General features: G+C 37.1%; 1 protein-coding gene across 2 annotated transcripts in view; it reads left to right on the forward strand.

Moving 5' to 3' along the window:
- CDYL2 (chromodomain Y like 2) overlaps positions 1-17,962 on the forward strand; it is a 229,752-nt gene that overhangs the window by 136,311 nt on the left and 75,479 nt on the right. The window contains exons 2-3 of one of the 2 annotated variants that reach the window (XM_056795556.1): positions 12,031-12,622; positions 12,824-12,973. In XM_056795556.1, the coding sequence (XP_056651534.1) occupies positions 12,031-12,622; positions 12,824-12,973 (742 nt within the window). The remainder of the gene's footprint in view (positions 1-12,030; positions 12,623-12,823; positions 12,974-17,962) is intronic. The other variant, XM_007477036.2, reaches the window with a different exon arrangement.

Below are 17,962 nucleotides of genomic sequence, written 5' to 3' on the forward strand. Positions count from 1 at the left end.
TGGGAGATAAATGAGTAGCAAGACTTATGGGTTTGCAGCTGAAATTAATCTTTTCTGGGAAGTAAAATGCCAGATCAACAGAGCTAGATCCAGCAGAAAAAATCTCTGAGGTTGTATTAAAGGGTCAATAGACTGGCAGATGAATGCCAGTTCATATAAGCTTCTAGTAGTTCAAATTATACTTCTAGAATAGTTAGGAGGCTATACTGTACCCTAACTGTCAACTATTAGCTGTGATTGGGACTAGCAGAGGTCTCTTCTAGCTCAAAAGTTCTGTAATTAAAAGTTGATATGAAATGTTCCTCTAAGATACTGGCCTAGAGGTTGCTAAAGCAACCACAAAGATTACTCTGGATCCTCTCAGTGTTGAGGGATAAATGCCCAGGATGTAAAATATTAGAACGTTTCCAAAGGGGACCTTAAAGTGGTCTTTAAAGGTTGCCTTCCTGAAACTGTCAAGCCAGAAGAGAGCATGTCATTCAGTATGGAAATGTAGGGCATTGTTGAAAAATTGCAGATGGAGATAGAGGGCTAATGAATGGGTGCTTGGGATGGGGCTAAGACCACACACCTGTGCCTTTTTTTACCTGCTTTCACCTTCCTGTCATTAAAAACAGTTAGATGGTACAGTAAGATCTACTCTTGGACTCAAGAAGACCCAAGTTTAGATCTGGCCTTGGACACAGCAGCAATATAATCCTAGTCTGCCTTGATTCACTCATCTCTAAAAAAGGAATGATAATAGAATCTAATTTCTAAGATTGTTGTGAGGATAAAATATCATATTTGTAAAATGCTTTGTCAGTCTTAAGGCACTATTGAAATACGGACTAATGCTCAGTACTGCTTGGAAATTAGCTGTTATACTTTTCCTCTTAAGCTTGGAGCCCTCAGCTTCCTCATCAATGAAATTTTGCATAATAGCAACTTTACAGATTATTATTTTTTTCCTTAAGGACCAAGTAAAATAAAGTATATAAAGTTTTTTCATGCTATGAAATTCTATATGAACATGAGCAATTATTATTTCTGACTATATTGATTAGAAATTTGCAGTGATAGTTATTCCTGGGCTGGAACTGACAAATGAATTGGAAACTTGAAAATCATTCAGAGGAGAGTGCCATCTTATCTGTCTAGACATAGAAAGAAAGGTAGATAGGTAGAAAAGTGGTGAGGAGGTAGATTAGAAGATAGATATGAAGATAGATAGAAAGAAAGATAGATAAATAGGCAGACATAGATAGGAAGATAGAATAGGTAGGAAGGGAGATAAAGTAGATAAATGGAACGATAATAAGTTAGGGAGAAATATGGATAGATAATAGGTAGATAGACACAAAAGAGAAAAGAAAGGTAGAAAATAAGTTAGATGGATAAATAGAAAGATAGATGGACATAGAGGAAAAATAGAAAAAAAGAAAGATAGGAAAGTAGATAAATGTATAGATGGATTAATAAATGAAAGTATATATTAAGATGTTACCAGTGCTGTGATATACTGATGTTTCAAAGGTAGGCAAGCAAGACAGTCATTGATCTAAAGGAAAATGCATTCTGATGGGGCAGAGAGAGACAACACAAGAAGAGGAGGTAGAAGGCAAAAGGGAACAGGAAAGGAGTCCTGGAGGTGGATAGGAAGAATTTGCCTGATTCCAAAATAAGATGAGATGAAAATACTTCTCGGAGCCCAGGTTCTGAGGGACAAAGTCCAAGGTTCTGGTAGGAAAGAGATGAATATGGTTTCTAGGGGACAGTGATAAATCCTTTTCATATTGGTATGGCATTCAAAATGTCAATTCATTTTGGTGTCATTATCATTTTATTGTATTAGTTCAATTATTTGTCTTATATTGCTTTAAAGAGGTTGTGTAGTTATAATCATGTATATGTTCTGTGATTTTTCTAAATGGAATTTCTTTTCTTCTTCTTCTAGTTTTTGTTGGTTCAGTATCTATCCATATAAAATAATAAGGATGGTGGTAGATATCCTTGATTTACCCTTGATCTTATTGGAAAGGCTTCTGTTGCTGCTCCATTACATATTATGCCAGCTCTTGGTTTTAGATGAATAATCTGTACTATATTAAGGAGAGATCCACTTATTCATATGTTTTCTAGTATTTTTACATGAAATGGTATTTAATTTTGTAAAAATCTTTTAAAGCTTCTATTGATATAATCATGTGATTTTTGTTGCCAAAAATGGTCACATTTATTTTTCCTAATGTTGAATTAACCTTGCATTCCTGCTCTAAATCTAAACTTGCCACAGTATATAATTATTTTATCATATTGCTGCAGCCTTTTTGCTAATACTTTATTGAATTTTTGCATTGAGGTTTCATTAAGGATATGCTATATATGTTTGTATAATATATTTTATTAATTGATAATGGATAATTACTTGATTAATTAGTATTGATCCACACAATTAATTTAATTAACTCACTCATAAATATTGCCAGATGCACAGTCTCATGATAAGTAAATCCTGAGATTTACTTTTGAAGTGCATAAATATGCAGTATTATTTTATACATTACAAAACTTTCAACTTTTGACAGTATTCCTAATTGTATTTAACAAAAATCTGGGAAACAATGGAAGCAACTCTAAATGATTACCTATAATAAAAGGTAATACAGACCATTCTGTTTCAACAACAGATTTTGGGCTAATGATGGCAAGAGAGGTTTTTTTTTCTTAAGATATTTAAATATATCCCACATTGCAAATCATACACCTAATTGGTCCTATATTGGTCCATAGTTCTATTTCTGTTTTATTTTCCCCAGATTTATCTATGAGGAGGACTACATGTAATTGGAGGGATTTTAAAAGATAAATTTTCCATATTTTGGCAAAAAATTAAGTTATATTGGAGTTAATTGCTCTTTGAACATTTTATTGAATTCACTTAGAAACCTATAAGTTTCATTTTTCCTACTGGAATTAATTTCTTTTTCAATTTTCTTTTCTGAAATTGGGCTACTTAAGCTCTTTATTTCATGTATTATTCCAAAAATTAACAGTGCTTATCAGAACCTATTAAATTCATGCTGGTTAATTATTAATCTGAATATTTTATATTTTGATAATATTAATCTATTTCATTTACAAGTTATATTTACTTATAGAAATAATTCCTTAGACTTTATTGTATTTCTCCTATATTTCTTATAAACCGCATATTGTTGGATTCTGCTTTCTGATAGGCTATCCATTTTTATCTTATAAGTGCATTTATTCCATTCATGTCTAGTTTTATGATAGCTAATGGTGCATTTCCTTCCAGCTTAACTTCTTATACCCCCCCCCTTATTTCTTCTCCCTATTTACAAATGAGAAAGTTGTAGAGAAAGAGTGTGTTCAATATTAGTAATCTATAATGGAAATGGTCTAATACTTCTCTGTCCTAACTCTCTCCATCTAGTCCAGATTCTCATTATGGATTCATTTACTTTTTTTTCTTTCCTGAACAATATCTTTTGTCATTTCTATTTATTCCTATTTCCAGCCCAAGAGTTGGACTCTTATTACAGCTATAAAGGTAGATGGGATATAGGTGATATGCTGGTCAGAGGCCCCTTAGAGGCATGCACTACCAACCAGTAGTTTGACCTGTCATCATCTGTGGCTCTGATAGAAAAACAAAACAAAACAAAAAAACAATTGCTTCAGATCTTTTGAAAGTTCTAGAAAACAAGTATTGCTTTAGGCATTAGTTCATTTCCTTGATGGAGAGATTGACACCTTATGCTGCACTGACCTTAGCTTTCTTGCTCTGGCTTTGAGTGCTCTAAAATTAACACTGCTCAGCTCTTTGAACCTTTCAGGGGCTGGTTCTATGCTTACACACCTGCTCTAACAGCCTTTAACCAAGATCCAAATATCATTTGGCTCTGTTTATTACAGTTTGACTTGGCCTCCAGCTCTGGCACGTAGTCTCTTAGTGTGTTTAGACTTATGTATAGTCTTAGATTGGCTGGAGGGATTTGCAAGCCTTTCTCTTTATTCTCCTTGATGATGATATTACCTGGATTCATTATCTCTAATCAGATGATCTCAGATCTGTTGGTCCACTTCCTACCTTTTTCTTGACCTTGAATCTTACATCTCCAAATCTTTATTAGACATCTCAAACTGAGTGCCTCATGGATATCTCTGTTCAAAACAACTCAATTTCTTCTTCTCAAGTTCTTCTCTATTCCTAATTTCCCTCTTACTCTCAAGGTCACCAGCATCCTTCTAGCCACCCAGGCTTAGAACTTAGGTGTCATCCTCAACTCCTCACTCTCTCTCACCCCACATATTCAATCTGTTGCCAAGTGCTGCCAATTCCATCATCACAGAGTATCTCATCTTTGCCCCCTTCTCTTCTCTGATGCTGTCACCACCCTAGTATATAGCTCTTCATCACTTCTCCCTGAACTAGTGGAGCAGCCTTCTTGCTGGTTTCTCTTCCTCAAGTTTCTCTCTTCTCCAGTCCTTCCTCCTCTTACCTATTGAGGTGATTCCTCTAAAGCACAAATGTGAACATGTCAATCATCCCTTCCCTATTAAAAAAAAAAAAACACAACCTGTCGTTATTCAGTCTTTAAGTCGTGTCTGACTCTTCATAATCCCAGGGACCAAACTGTCCATGGAATTTTCTTGGCAAAGATACTGAAGTGGTTTGCCATTTCCTTGTCCAGATGATTAAGGCAAACAGGTGAAGTGACTTGTCCAGGGCTGCATATGTCTGAAGTGTCTGAAACTCAATTTGAACTTGGGTCTTCCTAACTCCATGTCCAGTGCTCAAGCCACTGTGCCGCCTAGTTGCCTCTAATACTGTCCAATGGTTCCCTTTTACAGGCATAATCAAATATAAAACCATCTGTTTGGATTTAAAAACCTTTTATAACCTACCCTATTCCTACTTTTCTAATCATTCTTTTACCTTACCCCTCTCCTCATACTTTGCCATCCAGTGACACTAGTCTTCTTGTTATTCTTCCCCAAATATTCATTTTCATAACTAGATTTTATTAATTATTCCCAGTGCCTACAATGATCTCCCTCGTTTTCTTTGCCTTCTGACTTCCTTCAAGTCTAGCTGAAATCCCCTTTCTGCAGGAAACCTTTCCTAGCCCTCCTTATTGTAACTCCACCATTCTCCTGATATTGTCTCCAGTTTACAATGTCTTTGTCTTCTTTTAAAATAGTTCTTTGTCCATCATCTCCATTATTAGCCTGGGAGTACCTTGAGAGCACAAACTTTTCGTTGTTGTTGTATCCCCAGTGCTTAGTGCATGTCTGTTCAAATGACAGGCTGTTAATAAATGATTGTTGTCTTGACTTGGTTACCTTTTATGTCTTTGTTGGAGTGCTTATGGGAGAACTAAGCTCTCCTAAGGTCTTTCATCTGGACCTCTTAACCTAGACTCCATGAAGAAAATGAGACTCAGAATAAGTGACTTATCCAGGGTCGGATAGTGGTGTAACTGAAACTTAAATTAAGATCTTTATTTTAAACCTTCACTAGATAAAGCATTTTATAAAACTTTGAGGAACCAAAATTCTACTAATGAATATATTATTTCCATCTATGCAGATCACTACTCTTATGCTTTGAAAAATGATCTTTAAGGCTTTAAAATGATCTTTAAGGAGGGCAACTGAGTAGCTCAGTGGATTGAGAGCCAGGCCTAGAGACAGGAGGTTCTAGGTTCAAATCTGGCCTCAGACACTTCCTACCTGTGTGACCCTGGGCAAGTCACTTAACCCCCATTGCCTAGCCCTTACCACTCTTCTGCCTTGGAACCACTACACAGTGTTGATTCCAAGATGGAAGGTAAGGGTTTAAAAAAAAAAGATTTGCTACTGAAAAAAATCATCATACATTGGAAACAAAGATAGAGCCCGCTGAACTTAGGATCATTAAAAAAATATTTTCTTTTTTCAAATAACATGTAAAAACACTTTTTACATCCATTTTTTTGAAAAGTTGAGTTCCAAAATCTCTCCCTTCCTCCCCTCCTTCTCTCTTCCCTGATACAGTAAGCAGTTTGATATAGGTTATGTATGTGCAGTCATGCAAAATATAGTTCCATATTAGTCATGTTGCAAAAGAAAACAGACAAAAAAATCCCAAGGAAATTTAAAAAAAAGTTTTAAAAATTATGCTTTGATCTGCATTTAAACTCCTTCAGTTCTTTCTCTGGAGGTGGCTGGCATTTTTTCATCATGCATCCTTTGAAATTATTTTAGATCATTGTATTCTGAGAATAGCTAAGTCATTCACAGTTGATCACTGTACAATACTGCTGTTACTGAATACAATGTTCTCCTTGTTCTACTCCAAATTTTTCTGAAAATGTCTTGCTCATAATTTTTTATGACACATTAATATTTCATCACAAACATATTCCACAATTTGTTCTGCCATTTTTAAATTGATAGCCATCCCCTCAATTTTCAGTTCTATATCACCACAAAAAGAGCTGCTATAGATATTTTTTTCACATGTAAGCCCTTTTCCTTTTTAAATCTCTTTAGGATAGAGACCTATTAGTGATATTACTGGATCAAAAGGTATGTATAGTTTTATAGTTCTTTGAGCAGCTCAAAATTGCTCTCCAGAATGGTTGGATAAGTTCATAACTCCTCAATGATGAATTGGTGTCCCAATTTTCCCACATTCTCTCTAATATTTGTAATTTTCCTTTTCTGTCATATTAGCCAATCTGAGAAGTAAGATGTGATACCTCAGAGTTGTTTTTAACATGCATTTCTTTAATCAATAGTGTTTTAGAGGATTTTTTTTCATATGACTATAGATAGCTTTGATTTCTTCAACCGAAAACGTCCTGTAATATCCTTTGATATTTTAAAATTTGGGGAATGACTTGTATTCTTATAAATTTGTTTCAGTTCCCAATATATTTGAGAAATGAGACCTTTATCAGGAAAATTCACTGTAAAAGTTCTCCCCTAGTTTTTTACTTTCTAATCTACTAATTATTGGTTTTATTTGTATGAAACCTCTTTGATTTATTCCTTGTCCTCCCAATTTGCTTATGGTATTACCCTTTATGTTTAAATCATAAAATCAACTCTGTTATCTCCTTCCATTTTATAAGTAAGATGATCCCATTCACATTTACAGTTGTGATTACTAATTCCAACCTACTTTTGTCCTGCTTATCCTTCTCTTTCTCTCCTTTCATCCTTCTCCTTGTCAAAAGTCTATTCTGACTACCATCTCCTCCCAATACACCCTTTCTTCTATCAGCCACCCCCTTTTGTTATTCCCCGTCCCTCCTACTTCCAGGTAGTTTTAGATAGGTTTCTATTCTCAAATGAATGTGTATAATATTCCTTCTTTGAGTCTGTTGAGAGTAAAGTATAAGCATTGCCTGCCACAACCATATCCCATCTTTTTCTCTCCTATAAAAAACTCTTGCTTTAATGCGCCTTTTATGTGAGATAATTTACCACATTCTACCTCTCCCTTATCTCTTCCCTGAGTGCATCCCTCTTTCTTATCTCTTAATTTTATTTATTTTGGATATCATCTCATCAGTCAATTCACACTCATGCCCTCTGTCTGTGCATATTCCTTCTAACTGCCCTAATAATGATAAAGTTCTTAATTGTTAGAAGAATCATCTTCTGATATAGGAATGTAAACAGCTTAACCTTATCGAATCCTGTATGGTTTCTCTTTCCTGTTTACCTTTTTATGTACTTTTTGAGTTTTGTATTTGGAATTCAATTTTTCTGTTCAGTTTTGGTCTTTTTTATCAATAATGCTTGAAAGTTCTCTATTTCATTAAATGTTTATTTTTACCCCTGAAGGATTATATTGTTTTGCTTGGTAGATGATTCTTGTTTGTAATCCTATCTCCTTTAACCGCTTGAATATCATATTTCAACTACTTCTTTAATGTAGAAGCTGATAAATCTTGTTTAAGATTTGTTTAATATTGTTAAGATTATTTAAGAATAAAATTTAAATTGTTTCCTTCTGGCTGCTTCAAATATTTTCTCCTTGATCTGGGAGCTCTACAATTTGGTTACAGTATTTCTGGGAGTTTTCATTTTGGATTATCCCTGAAGAGGTGATTGGTGGATTCTTTTAATTTCTATTTTACTCTCTTGTTCTAGGATATTGGGGCAAATTTCTTGAAATGTTATGTCTAGTTGTTTTTTTTTTTATCATGTCTTTGAGGTTGTTCAGTAATTTTTAAATTATTTCTCCTTGATCTATTTTCCAGGTCAGTTGTTTTTCCAATGAGATATATTATATTTTCTCCTATTTTCACTTATTTGTTGTTTTGTAATGTCTTATAGAGACATTAACTTCAACTTGACCAGTTTTAACTTTTTAAAGAAATTATTTTCTTCAGGGAGCTTTTGTATCTCTTTCCCATTAAACTAATTCTACCCTTTAAGAAGTTGTCTTTGGTGGATTTTTGTGTCTTTCTTACTATTTGGCCTACTCCGCTTTTTAAAGTATTTTTTCAGTAATTTTTGTAACTCCTTTGGCAAGCTCTTGACTCTTTTTCCCCTAATTTTCTTGCATCACTCACATTTCTTTCCCCATTTTCCCCTCTACCTTTACCTTTTATTTGGTTTTTTAATCATTTTTGAACTTTTCCTGTAATAGTTTTCAGTGCTGATACCAATTCACAATTTTCATTGAGGCTATGCAAGTCTACTTTGAAATCGTCTTCCTCTGAGTTTGTGTTTTGATCTTCCCTGTCATCATAGAAATTTCCTATGGGCATATTCTTTTCTTGTTTGTTTCTTGACTTTTAACTTTGTTGAGGTTGAGTTCTGCTCCTGGGATAGACAGAGGCTATATCCCAGGTTTCAGTCTTTTTGTGTTTTTTTTTTTTTCACTTAGTTCTGAGGGACTGTAAGTTTTTAGTTCTTCCAAGGTAGTATGATCTAAGGAGGGATGTGGTCACTTTCCTTCTAGCCTATTCTCTGGTCTGTGAGAGACTACAAACACTTTTTCAATCCTGGGACAATATCCAAGGTCCCAAAAGCTGCAATCCTCACTCTAGGGCTACATCTTAGAATTGTGCATGGGTAATGTAGCTGAATCTTGCTTCCAGTGCCAGCAAAAGATTCCCTATAATATCCTTCTGACCAGTTGTCTGAACTTTTTATATTCTGCTCTGAGACCTCTGGAAGCCTATTCAGTCACCCCCAAGGTCTGCTGCTGTCTTGAAGGGAGGGCTGTGATGACATAATCTGTACTTGACTATGCTTCATTCTCACACATGTGAGATATATCTTTCTTATTGATCATCAAAGTTATTTGGGGTTGAAAATTTGTTTTATATTGTTGGTTTTGCAGCCTCAGAATTCATTTGGAGGTGTAATTTAAAGTTGTTTGGAAGGAAATTTGAGAGAACTCAGTTAAATCCCTGTCTTTACCATCTTAACCTTACTTCTTTTTTCTCTAAATCCAGTCCTTTTCCATTATACCCATGTTATTTGAAATTTTTTAAAACTGCCATTGCAGTTGTTACATCTTTCAAGTAATGAATTTCAAAAAAGTGTTATGTATCCTAAGGAAAAGAAAAGTTATTTTCTCAGTATGGGAAGATGACTTTATATTCCTGGATAGGAAATTCAGGTTGCTAGGATCCTTACCCCCTTGTATGACCTTCCAGTTCCATTCAGGAGTGGTAGGTTAAACAGAATAGAAACAGAAGATGTTGTTGGTGACAGCAGGAATAGCTGCACTTCAATTCACTATGAACATACCTTGAGCAGATTATGAAGGAGAAAAATGGATGAGAGTAGAGATCTATCTCCCTTTCTGTTTTCAGGAAGTCACATTGATAGGCCTGCTAGGGCTTCAAGGGAGAAGAAAAATCATTAGATAGCTTGGCAGCTTTGATAACTAGATTCAAAGAAGATTCCTGTTACTTTTATTTTTTTGAGGTAGAAAAGACACACACAGCACAGCCTCAAAAATCACTGAAATGAAGAGACCCCAAACCAAAGGGAAACTAAAAGGGATGCTTAGCTCAGTGAAATTTTATATATCTATATATAATATATGTGTGTGTATATATATATATGTATATATATATATGTATACATATATATATATATATTCTTGTAGCTATTTCAGTATCAATGTTCCCTAAATCAGTCTATATATTTTATCATATACATTTACAAACATGATTCTGAGAAGGGGTCCATAGGCTCCTCTAGACTGTCCAGAACAAAAAAAATTAAGAATTGTGATCTAATGAAAAGGAAGGACAGATATAGTTACTACATTGGCTAGAATGCCCAATGTAGAGTTGGCAGGTTTGGGTTCAAATTCAGGTCTAAATACTAGCTGATTGATCCTGGGCAAGCCACTTAACACCATCTGGCTCAGTTTTCTCATCTGTAAAATGAGATGAAGAAGGAAATGGCAAGCCACAATATCTTTGCCAAGAAAACCCTAAGTAGGGCCAAAAAGAGTCAGACATGACTGCAACAACTGAACAACAAATTAATATTATTATTAAATGTGATATTAATTGTTTAGCACAATGTCTGGCACATAGTAACCACTATGTAAATGCTAGCTATTATTATTAAGTATGATAACAATTATAAAGCACTTAGCACAGTGCCTGGCACATAGTAAACAGTATATAAATGTTAGCTTATATTATTAGTGGGAGATGGGTCTCTCTTGAAGCCACTCTGACTATAAGGGAGGAAGAAAAGAAGGAAGGAAAGGAGAGAGGGAGGGAGAGAAGAAGGGAAGGATGGAAGGAGGGAAGAAAGAAAGAAGAAACAAAGGTGAGGCTAAAGATTTTGTGATTTGTAGATAGCACTGCTGGATACATAGAGGTCTTCCAACTGCTCTGTGGTCACTTTCCCATTTCCTTCTCAAGAATATATATGATTCTCTCCATTTCTCAGATAGCATCCAGTGGATAAAATAATGAAGCCTTTGGGCTCAGTAATACTTTGTGCCTCAGCATCTATCTAGTTTTTGCTCTTTAAATTAATTTTTACTCTGACCTTCACAAACACCAAATAAAAACAGCTGTTTTATTTACTATTATTATATTATATATATTATTATACACAGAGAGACAGGAAAAGAGGAATGTACATGAGACTTTTCTTGTAAGCATAATTTCTTGTAAGGCAAATTTCTTGTAAGCATAGCTGGCTTTTCTTTGTAAATATATCAGATCAACCTGCAACTTTCAAAACTGTCCTGCATATCTGTGCTTTTTTCTGATCTTCCTTCTTTTCTCTTTTCTGCATTTCTTTTAAAACATGCTTCAACAATTCACTTTTCTTTCTTTTTCTTCTTTTTCCTTACCTTCTTCCCTGTTATCCTTTCACACCATCCTCCTTTCCTACTGGGCAAAGAAAAGAAAAAAAAATTAAGGACTTTTAACAAATATGCATAATAAAACAGGACAGATTCCTACATTGGTTGTGTCCAAAATGTGTATCTCATTCTAGACCTTGAGCCCATCATTTGGCTGTCAAGAGGTGGGTAGCCATAAGCATCCATTTATTCACCTGTCTTTCTGGTTGGTAGGAGTTATGCTGCATCCAGGTAAACCTAATTACATTTTTTTAAGGAACCATGACTTAAAAAAAAAGCATCTATTGCATGAAAGCCAGAGATATTGGAGACAACATCATTGATCATTTTTATTCTGGGGAGGATAGTTTAAAAACAGGTAAATATTTTCATAGCTTAATGAAGGTTAGGGCTAGACAATTTCTTCATGATCACTTTAGTTCAGTTTCCTTACTTTCCTGATACAGATGAGGGAGGCTAGCTTGGCAGGGTCTCCAGAGACTCAAAGGCAAATACAGTGGAGTTTTATTCAATTAAATAATGATCTAAAATAACATCTTCCTTCTTGAATACTGCTGAGGGTACCGACTAGAATGTGGAATTAGGTAGACTCGTCTTCACTGAGGGCACTTTGCTTTTTCTGGATGGTTTTGGACATTGCTTTTACACTCTGATCTCATCTCTTTCCCTCTCAGGTTGAGAGGATCGTAGACAAAAGGAAGAACAAGAAAGGGAAATGGGAATATCTCATCCGATGGAAAGGTTATGGCAGCAACGAGGACACATGGGAGCCTGAGCATCATTTACTGCACTGTGAGGAGTTTATCGATGAATTTAATGGACTGCATGTGGCAAGAGAGAAGAGAATTAAGTCTGGGAAGCAGAGCAACACCCCAAAATTCCTAAGAGAAAGTCGTGGAGCATCTATTGAGAAACTGTCTCATAGACCTGAATCAGGGAAGAGCAAAGGGAGTTCCCACAAACGGAAGCGGATGAACCCTTCCCTCCAAAAACCAAAAAAGGGGTATGCCACAAAGCCCCAATCAGGGGGGGACAGAGCTGCCAAGACTGTTTCTTACCGAACTACGCCCAGTGGCTTGCAAATCATGCCATTAAAAAAGGCACACAGTGGGATACTGAATGGAGATGCCAGTCATGAGAAAGATGCAGGACACTTTGGGGATGCCACCCACCCACCCAACTTGGATTTGAATGAGCATGAGGGAGAGCCCAATATGGCCAACGAATGTGAAGTTAGCCACGACTCAGTGGTTGCGAATGGAATCGGTATGTGAGTTAACTGCTTAAATACCTTCTCTTGGGTTTTCTTGTGCTGACAGCAGACAGAGAGTGCCATTCACTGGTGAGCCATTGTCCTGCTGCCTCAGTAGCCTGGTGGGAAAAAAAAAACTTTTTAAAAAGCCTATAGACATATTGCCCTCCACGGTGCGGATGGCCAGTAATTCTCCCTTCATCTTTCTCACCCAGGGTCATATGGACTTGGTCATGGGCCCACATTGGTTACAGACACGTATGCATGTGTGGAGGCCAAGCCATTGAAGCACATGTCTGGTCACCAGCCAAGGTGTATAATGAAACTGAAATTGCTGACTGCACTTCAAGGGACCCAAGGCCATGGTAAACCTCCGTAGTCATGCTGCTTAGTGGAGTCTTTTCCAAAGCCCCTTGCTTTCAATGGCCTCGAGGGGCTTGTATATCGGAAAGGGGCCAGGACCACATCAAGAGGGTGTTCTCTTTGGAAAACTTGACAGTCCCTGACCCTCAACTCATCCTTCCCCCAGCTCCTTTGGCTCCATGTATCTGCGTGTGGTTTTAATTCTGGGTCTATGGAACTTAGACCTTCAGGGATGGGAACGGAGCCTGAAATATACTCTTTCTTCCCTGGATTTCTGTGTAATTTTCCCAGACCCATCCTCATACATGTTCAACTTTTCCATCAGCATATCTTGCTTTTTCCAGAATTCTTTGGTGGAGGTGGTGTTAAGGTCTAGTTCATATTTCCAGATTGCTCACATTTTTCTGACTCACACCTTCCTTCTTGGGTTTCAGTCAGCTATTGCTACTCAGTTGAGATGCCAGAATTCCTATACAGGAGAGGATGCTGTGAGAGGATGTATGGCCAACCTGCTCTGGCTACAGTAGACAGTTTATTCCTGGAGAGAATAGTGGGCCTGACATTTTGCTAGTCTCCGTAGATCACAAGTCCTATACATTTAGCTTTTGGTGCAGGGCTTAGAGCTCTCGACCTGGTGTGTCAGGAAGACCTAAATTCAAATCTCTCTCAATCAGGATATATGTGACTCTGGGCAAGTCACGTAACCACTGTTTGCCTCCATTGTAAAAAGGGGTCAGTAATAGTACCTGTTTTATAAGGATGAAAAGAGATATTTGTAAAGAGTTGGGAAAATAGTTGGTGCTATTCAAATATTTAGTCCCTTCCTCTTCCCTTCCTGTGATTCTGTTCCTCTACCTGTGTGGACTGAGTGTTATATTTCATTGCTGCTGATCGAAGCATCAGGTAGTCAGGAAACTGTCTCCAGAGATGGAGTGGTCCATAAAGAGCATAACTGTGAAATCAAGCTCCCCTAAATGAGAAAGGAAGGTGAGATCCAGATTGAGTGAGTAAACGCATCATGGTGGGAGAGCTTGAGATGGAGGTGGTGGTAGAGAGAGAGAGAGAGGGCTATCTCCAGATAGAACTATGTTAAAGTGGTCCATAAACATTTTTAACCATCTGTTATATTTCAAGCACTGGTAAGCACTGGGAATACAAAAAGGGTCAAAAGACAGTTCTTGCCTTCAAGAAGATTATAATTTAAGTGGGAGAGGGAGACAACATATAAACAAATATGTACAAACAAAAGTATAATAAGAATAAATAGGAAATAATCAAAAGAAGGAAGGCACTGGAATTGAGAGGGACTGGGGAAGGAGTTCTATAGAGACTGGACTTGAAGGAAGTCAGGAAAGTCAGTAGGTGGAGATGAGGAGGGAGAGTATTTAAGTGTGAGTCAAAGAAATGTCCAGAGTCAAGAAATAAAGTTCATTGTTCATGGAACCACAGAACGACCAGTATGACCATTATCTAACCAATATACTTGGGCATTCAGAGAAATCGTACTTGGGGCTTATAACTCTGGATTCAAATTTCTCATCTTTTGGGAGATAATGAGTGAAATATTGCCTCTCAGAATTGGGAACTTGACTACTGGTCATCTAGGCAGCTAGGTAGAACAGTATATAAGGCTCCAAGCCTGAGATTGGGAAGTTTTTATTCCTGATAACAATATTTGAAGTCAACTTTCATAGGCCTACTGTTTTTTCTCCATTCTGAACATCCTTCTTACTCAAATAATATTTCACCCTACCACAGTGGCTTAAGTTGAACCCTAGGTGGCCTCTAGGCAATGGAGGTTGCTTCTAAGGGGTCAGAGGTTTGGACTTTTGCCCCCATCCAGAAACCAAGTTCCGTATTCCCTTATAATGTCTTGGTGAACACTGAAAGGCAACATTCTATTTCAGAATAGGAATTTTCTGAGGAGACATTTCTTCCATTAAGCTAGAAGCTCTTTGAGCACAGAGGTTATATCTTTCCCTTTAAAAAAGAGCTCCTCAAGAAGAAAGAATACTATTATAAGACTGGAATCTTCATAAGGACAGTTAATCATGACATAGAGAGGACCCTGAGCTCATGAAGGCAATGAGAGTACTGCATAAGTTTTGGAAATTCTTCCAAACCTGCAATTTTTGGGGGTACAGGAACAGGGAAGGATTATTTTTGTTGGTCAGTTGTTTCTGTCACACAAAATTCTTTGTGACTCCATTTGGGGTTTCTTGGAAAAGATATTAAAATGGTTTGCCATTTCCTTCTGTAACTTGTTTTGCAGATGAAAAAAACGGAGGCAGATAGGGTTAAGCAACTAACCTAGGGTCACTTAGCTAATAAGTGTATGAGGCCAGATTTGAATTTAGGAAGAGGAATCTTCCTAACTCTGGACCTGGCAATTTACCCATTGGCTACCTAGCTGCCCTAGGGAAGGATTAGTGAAGTGCATTTACCCTAGCAAGTTCAGGGGGTTAAAATTTGTCCTCAGAGAGTGAATTCTTTTGTAGTCCACAGCCTGTCATGAAGACAATCAGGAAAATCTGATTTGAAGATGTGGCTAGTGATCTACTCTCAGAGTCAGAGGACCTGAGTTCAATTCCAATCCAATCCAGATCCAATCATTTCATTTTGGAACCATTTTGGAAACTCAGTTTCCTTCTCTGTAAAATGAGGAGGTTGGATTGGATGTCCTCTGATTTACCTTTCAATTCCAAGTCTGTGAATCTCTGGTCCATGATGAAATTTTCTCTTAAGGGTCCTTCTTGCACCAAGATTTTGTGACTATTGTGGCAAGGAAGGCTTGCAATTTGTTTCAGTGGAGGGGACTTCTACACTGATAAAATCATGGCCCTCCAAAGTATTGAAGTAGAAATCTGTTTTATTTTAGTGATCACACATGCATGAATCCTAGTTTCATTGATGTTTCTTTTTCAAGAAAGAACTCTGTACCTTCTGCTGAGTAAATTGAGGATGAGTTGACCAAGACTGTTTATACTAACATATGCAGGATTTTGTTTGTTTAAAGCATCATTAGCTTGGTTCTTGGGGAGAGAAGTTGGCGTGATTGCTATGTGCATTTATAGCAGAGGCCAGTTTTTCCCAATAGCTGCTGAGTCCTGTGGGAGTCTTGCTCTCCTTTCATAGTCAGGGAATCCAGAAGAGGGGCCCCAGTATGGTTGGGATCCAATAGTACCTCTTTCCTGACCTACTGAAGTCTCTTTCCCTACCGCCTCCTCCTTACTCTTCCTGATCTGATGAATGGGAGTTCTAAATTGAGCTTTCCTATCACTTAGCACAATGCTGGACACATAGTAGGTGCTTAATAAATGTTTGATTGATTGTTTGACTGAGTCAACTAGGTAAAACAGGGAATAGAGCTCCAGATCTGGAGTCAGAAAGATCTGAGTTCAAATTCAGCTTCTGGTACTTATTATCTTTGTGACTCTGGGAATTCTCTTCACCTCTGTCTGCCTTAGTTTCCTTAACTGTAAAATGGGAAAAATAAAAGCATCTACCTTATAAAGTTATTGTGAACCTCAGATGAGATCACAATTGTAAGATGCACTTAGCATGGTGCCTGGTTCACTTATCCTCTTCCTTTCCTTTCTTTGGGACTTCAAGAATCCAGAGAAAGAACTGGAAAAAACAAGATTCAAGAGAAGGGTCATGGATTCAGAATTGTACGGGACTCTAGAGGGCATCTAGTCTAACATTATTTTACAGAAGAGGGAGCTTATGAGATCTAGAGAAAGTAAGCAAATTGCCTTAGGTCTCTCAATTAAAGAAGGAACCTTGATTTGAATTCATCTCCTCTGACTGTAAATCCAGTGGTCTTTATATAGTCTTAACACAATATGATTGAGACTGAAGAAATTTCATTAGATTGGACTGGGAATAAGGAAATCCTGGGCTCTGGTCTTAGCATGGCCAACAAATCCCTCTGTGACCATGGGCAAGTTACTCCCTCTGATCTTTCTCATCTCTAAAATGGAAATAAAAATATTTGCCCTTATCTCCAATTACTGGATGATTTTGAAGATCCAGGAGATAATGCAAACAGGAACCATTTCATTGCTGTTTTTCACAGGTTCACGGATTTGGAGTTGGAAGGGACCTTAGAGGCAGTCTTGTCCAACCCCCTCATTTTACATATAAGGAAACTGAGGCACAGAGCGATTAGATGTCTTACTCAGGATCTCCTGAAGTGGGATTTGAACTCAGGTCTTCAAATTTTATTCAGGATCTCTTAAATAATTGCCTGAGGTAGGATTGAACCCAAGACTTCAAATTTGCCTAACATGGTTCCTGATACAAAGTAAGTCTTGTTGAATTGAAAGTATTTTGTAAACCATTAAACATGATACATATGTGTATGGATATAACTTCACTTTATTTATTTATTTATTTTTGCTAGTGGTAGGAGGGTACATAACTAAGATTCTCTCCCTCTCAAAGAATAAAAGGAGATTCAATACTTCTCCCATGGGATTGCTTGAAACACCTGCCTTTTCCCAGTGATAGATTCCTTTTCAAGGAATGGGGAGGGGGATTGCTTTGGGAAAATTCCTGCTGACAGTTTTTATTTAAAACAAAGAAAAAGGAAAAAAAAAGATGCATCTTTCTCCATGCCAGTACCCAGGATGATAATTGGGGAAATCTGGGAAATGCCAGGCTACTCTGAGGAAGCATGTGTTTTGGGGGTGGGCTGTTGCTTTTTTGTATTATTTTAGGTTCTCTTTGATAAATGCAAATTCCACTGAAAAGCGGCTTACATAACACATCTTACTCATTGAGGCTGGCTCCCCTGAGCCATATTGTGAGAACAAATGCTAAGCTGCTAATATGTCTGGGTCTGATTCTGGTTGTTTGGCCTGCATGGATACGGGTGATGTGTATAAGGGACTCCCTCTACTGATACCCTTGCTGCCTAGAGTCTCCTTATGGCTTTTTGCCACTCTATGATTTGCAAACCCTGTGCTAATGGAATCCAAATTTTGGCA

The sequence above is a fragment of the Monodelphis domestica genome, chromosome 1 (genome assembly GCF_027887165.1).
Source record: "Monodelphis domestica isolate mMonDom1 chromosome 1, mMonDom1.pri, whole genome shotgun sequence".
Taxonomy (NCBI): Eukaryota; Metazoa; Chordata; class Mammalia; order Didelphimorphia; family Didelphidae; genus Monodelphis; species Monodelphis domestica.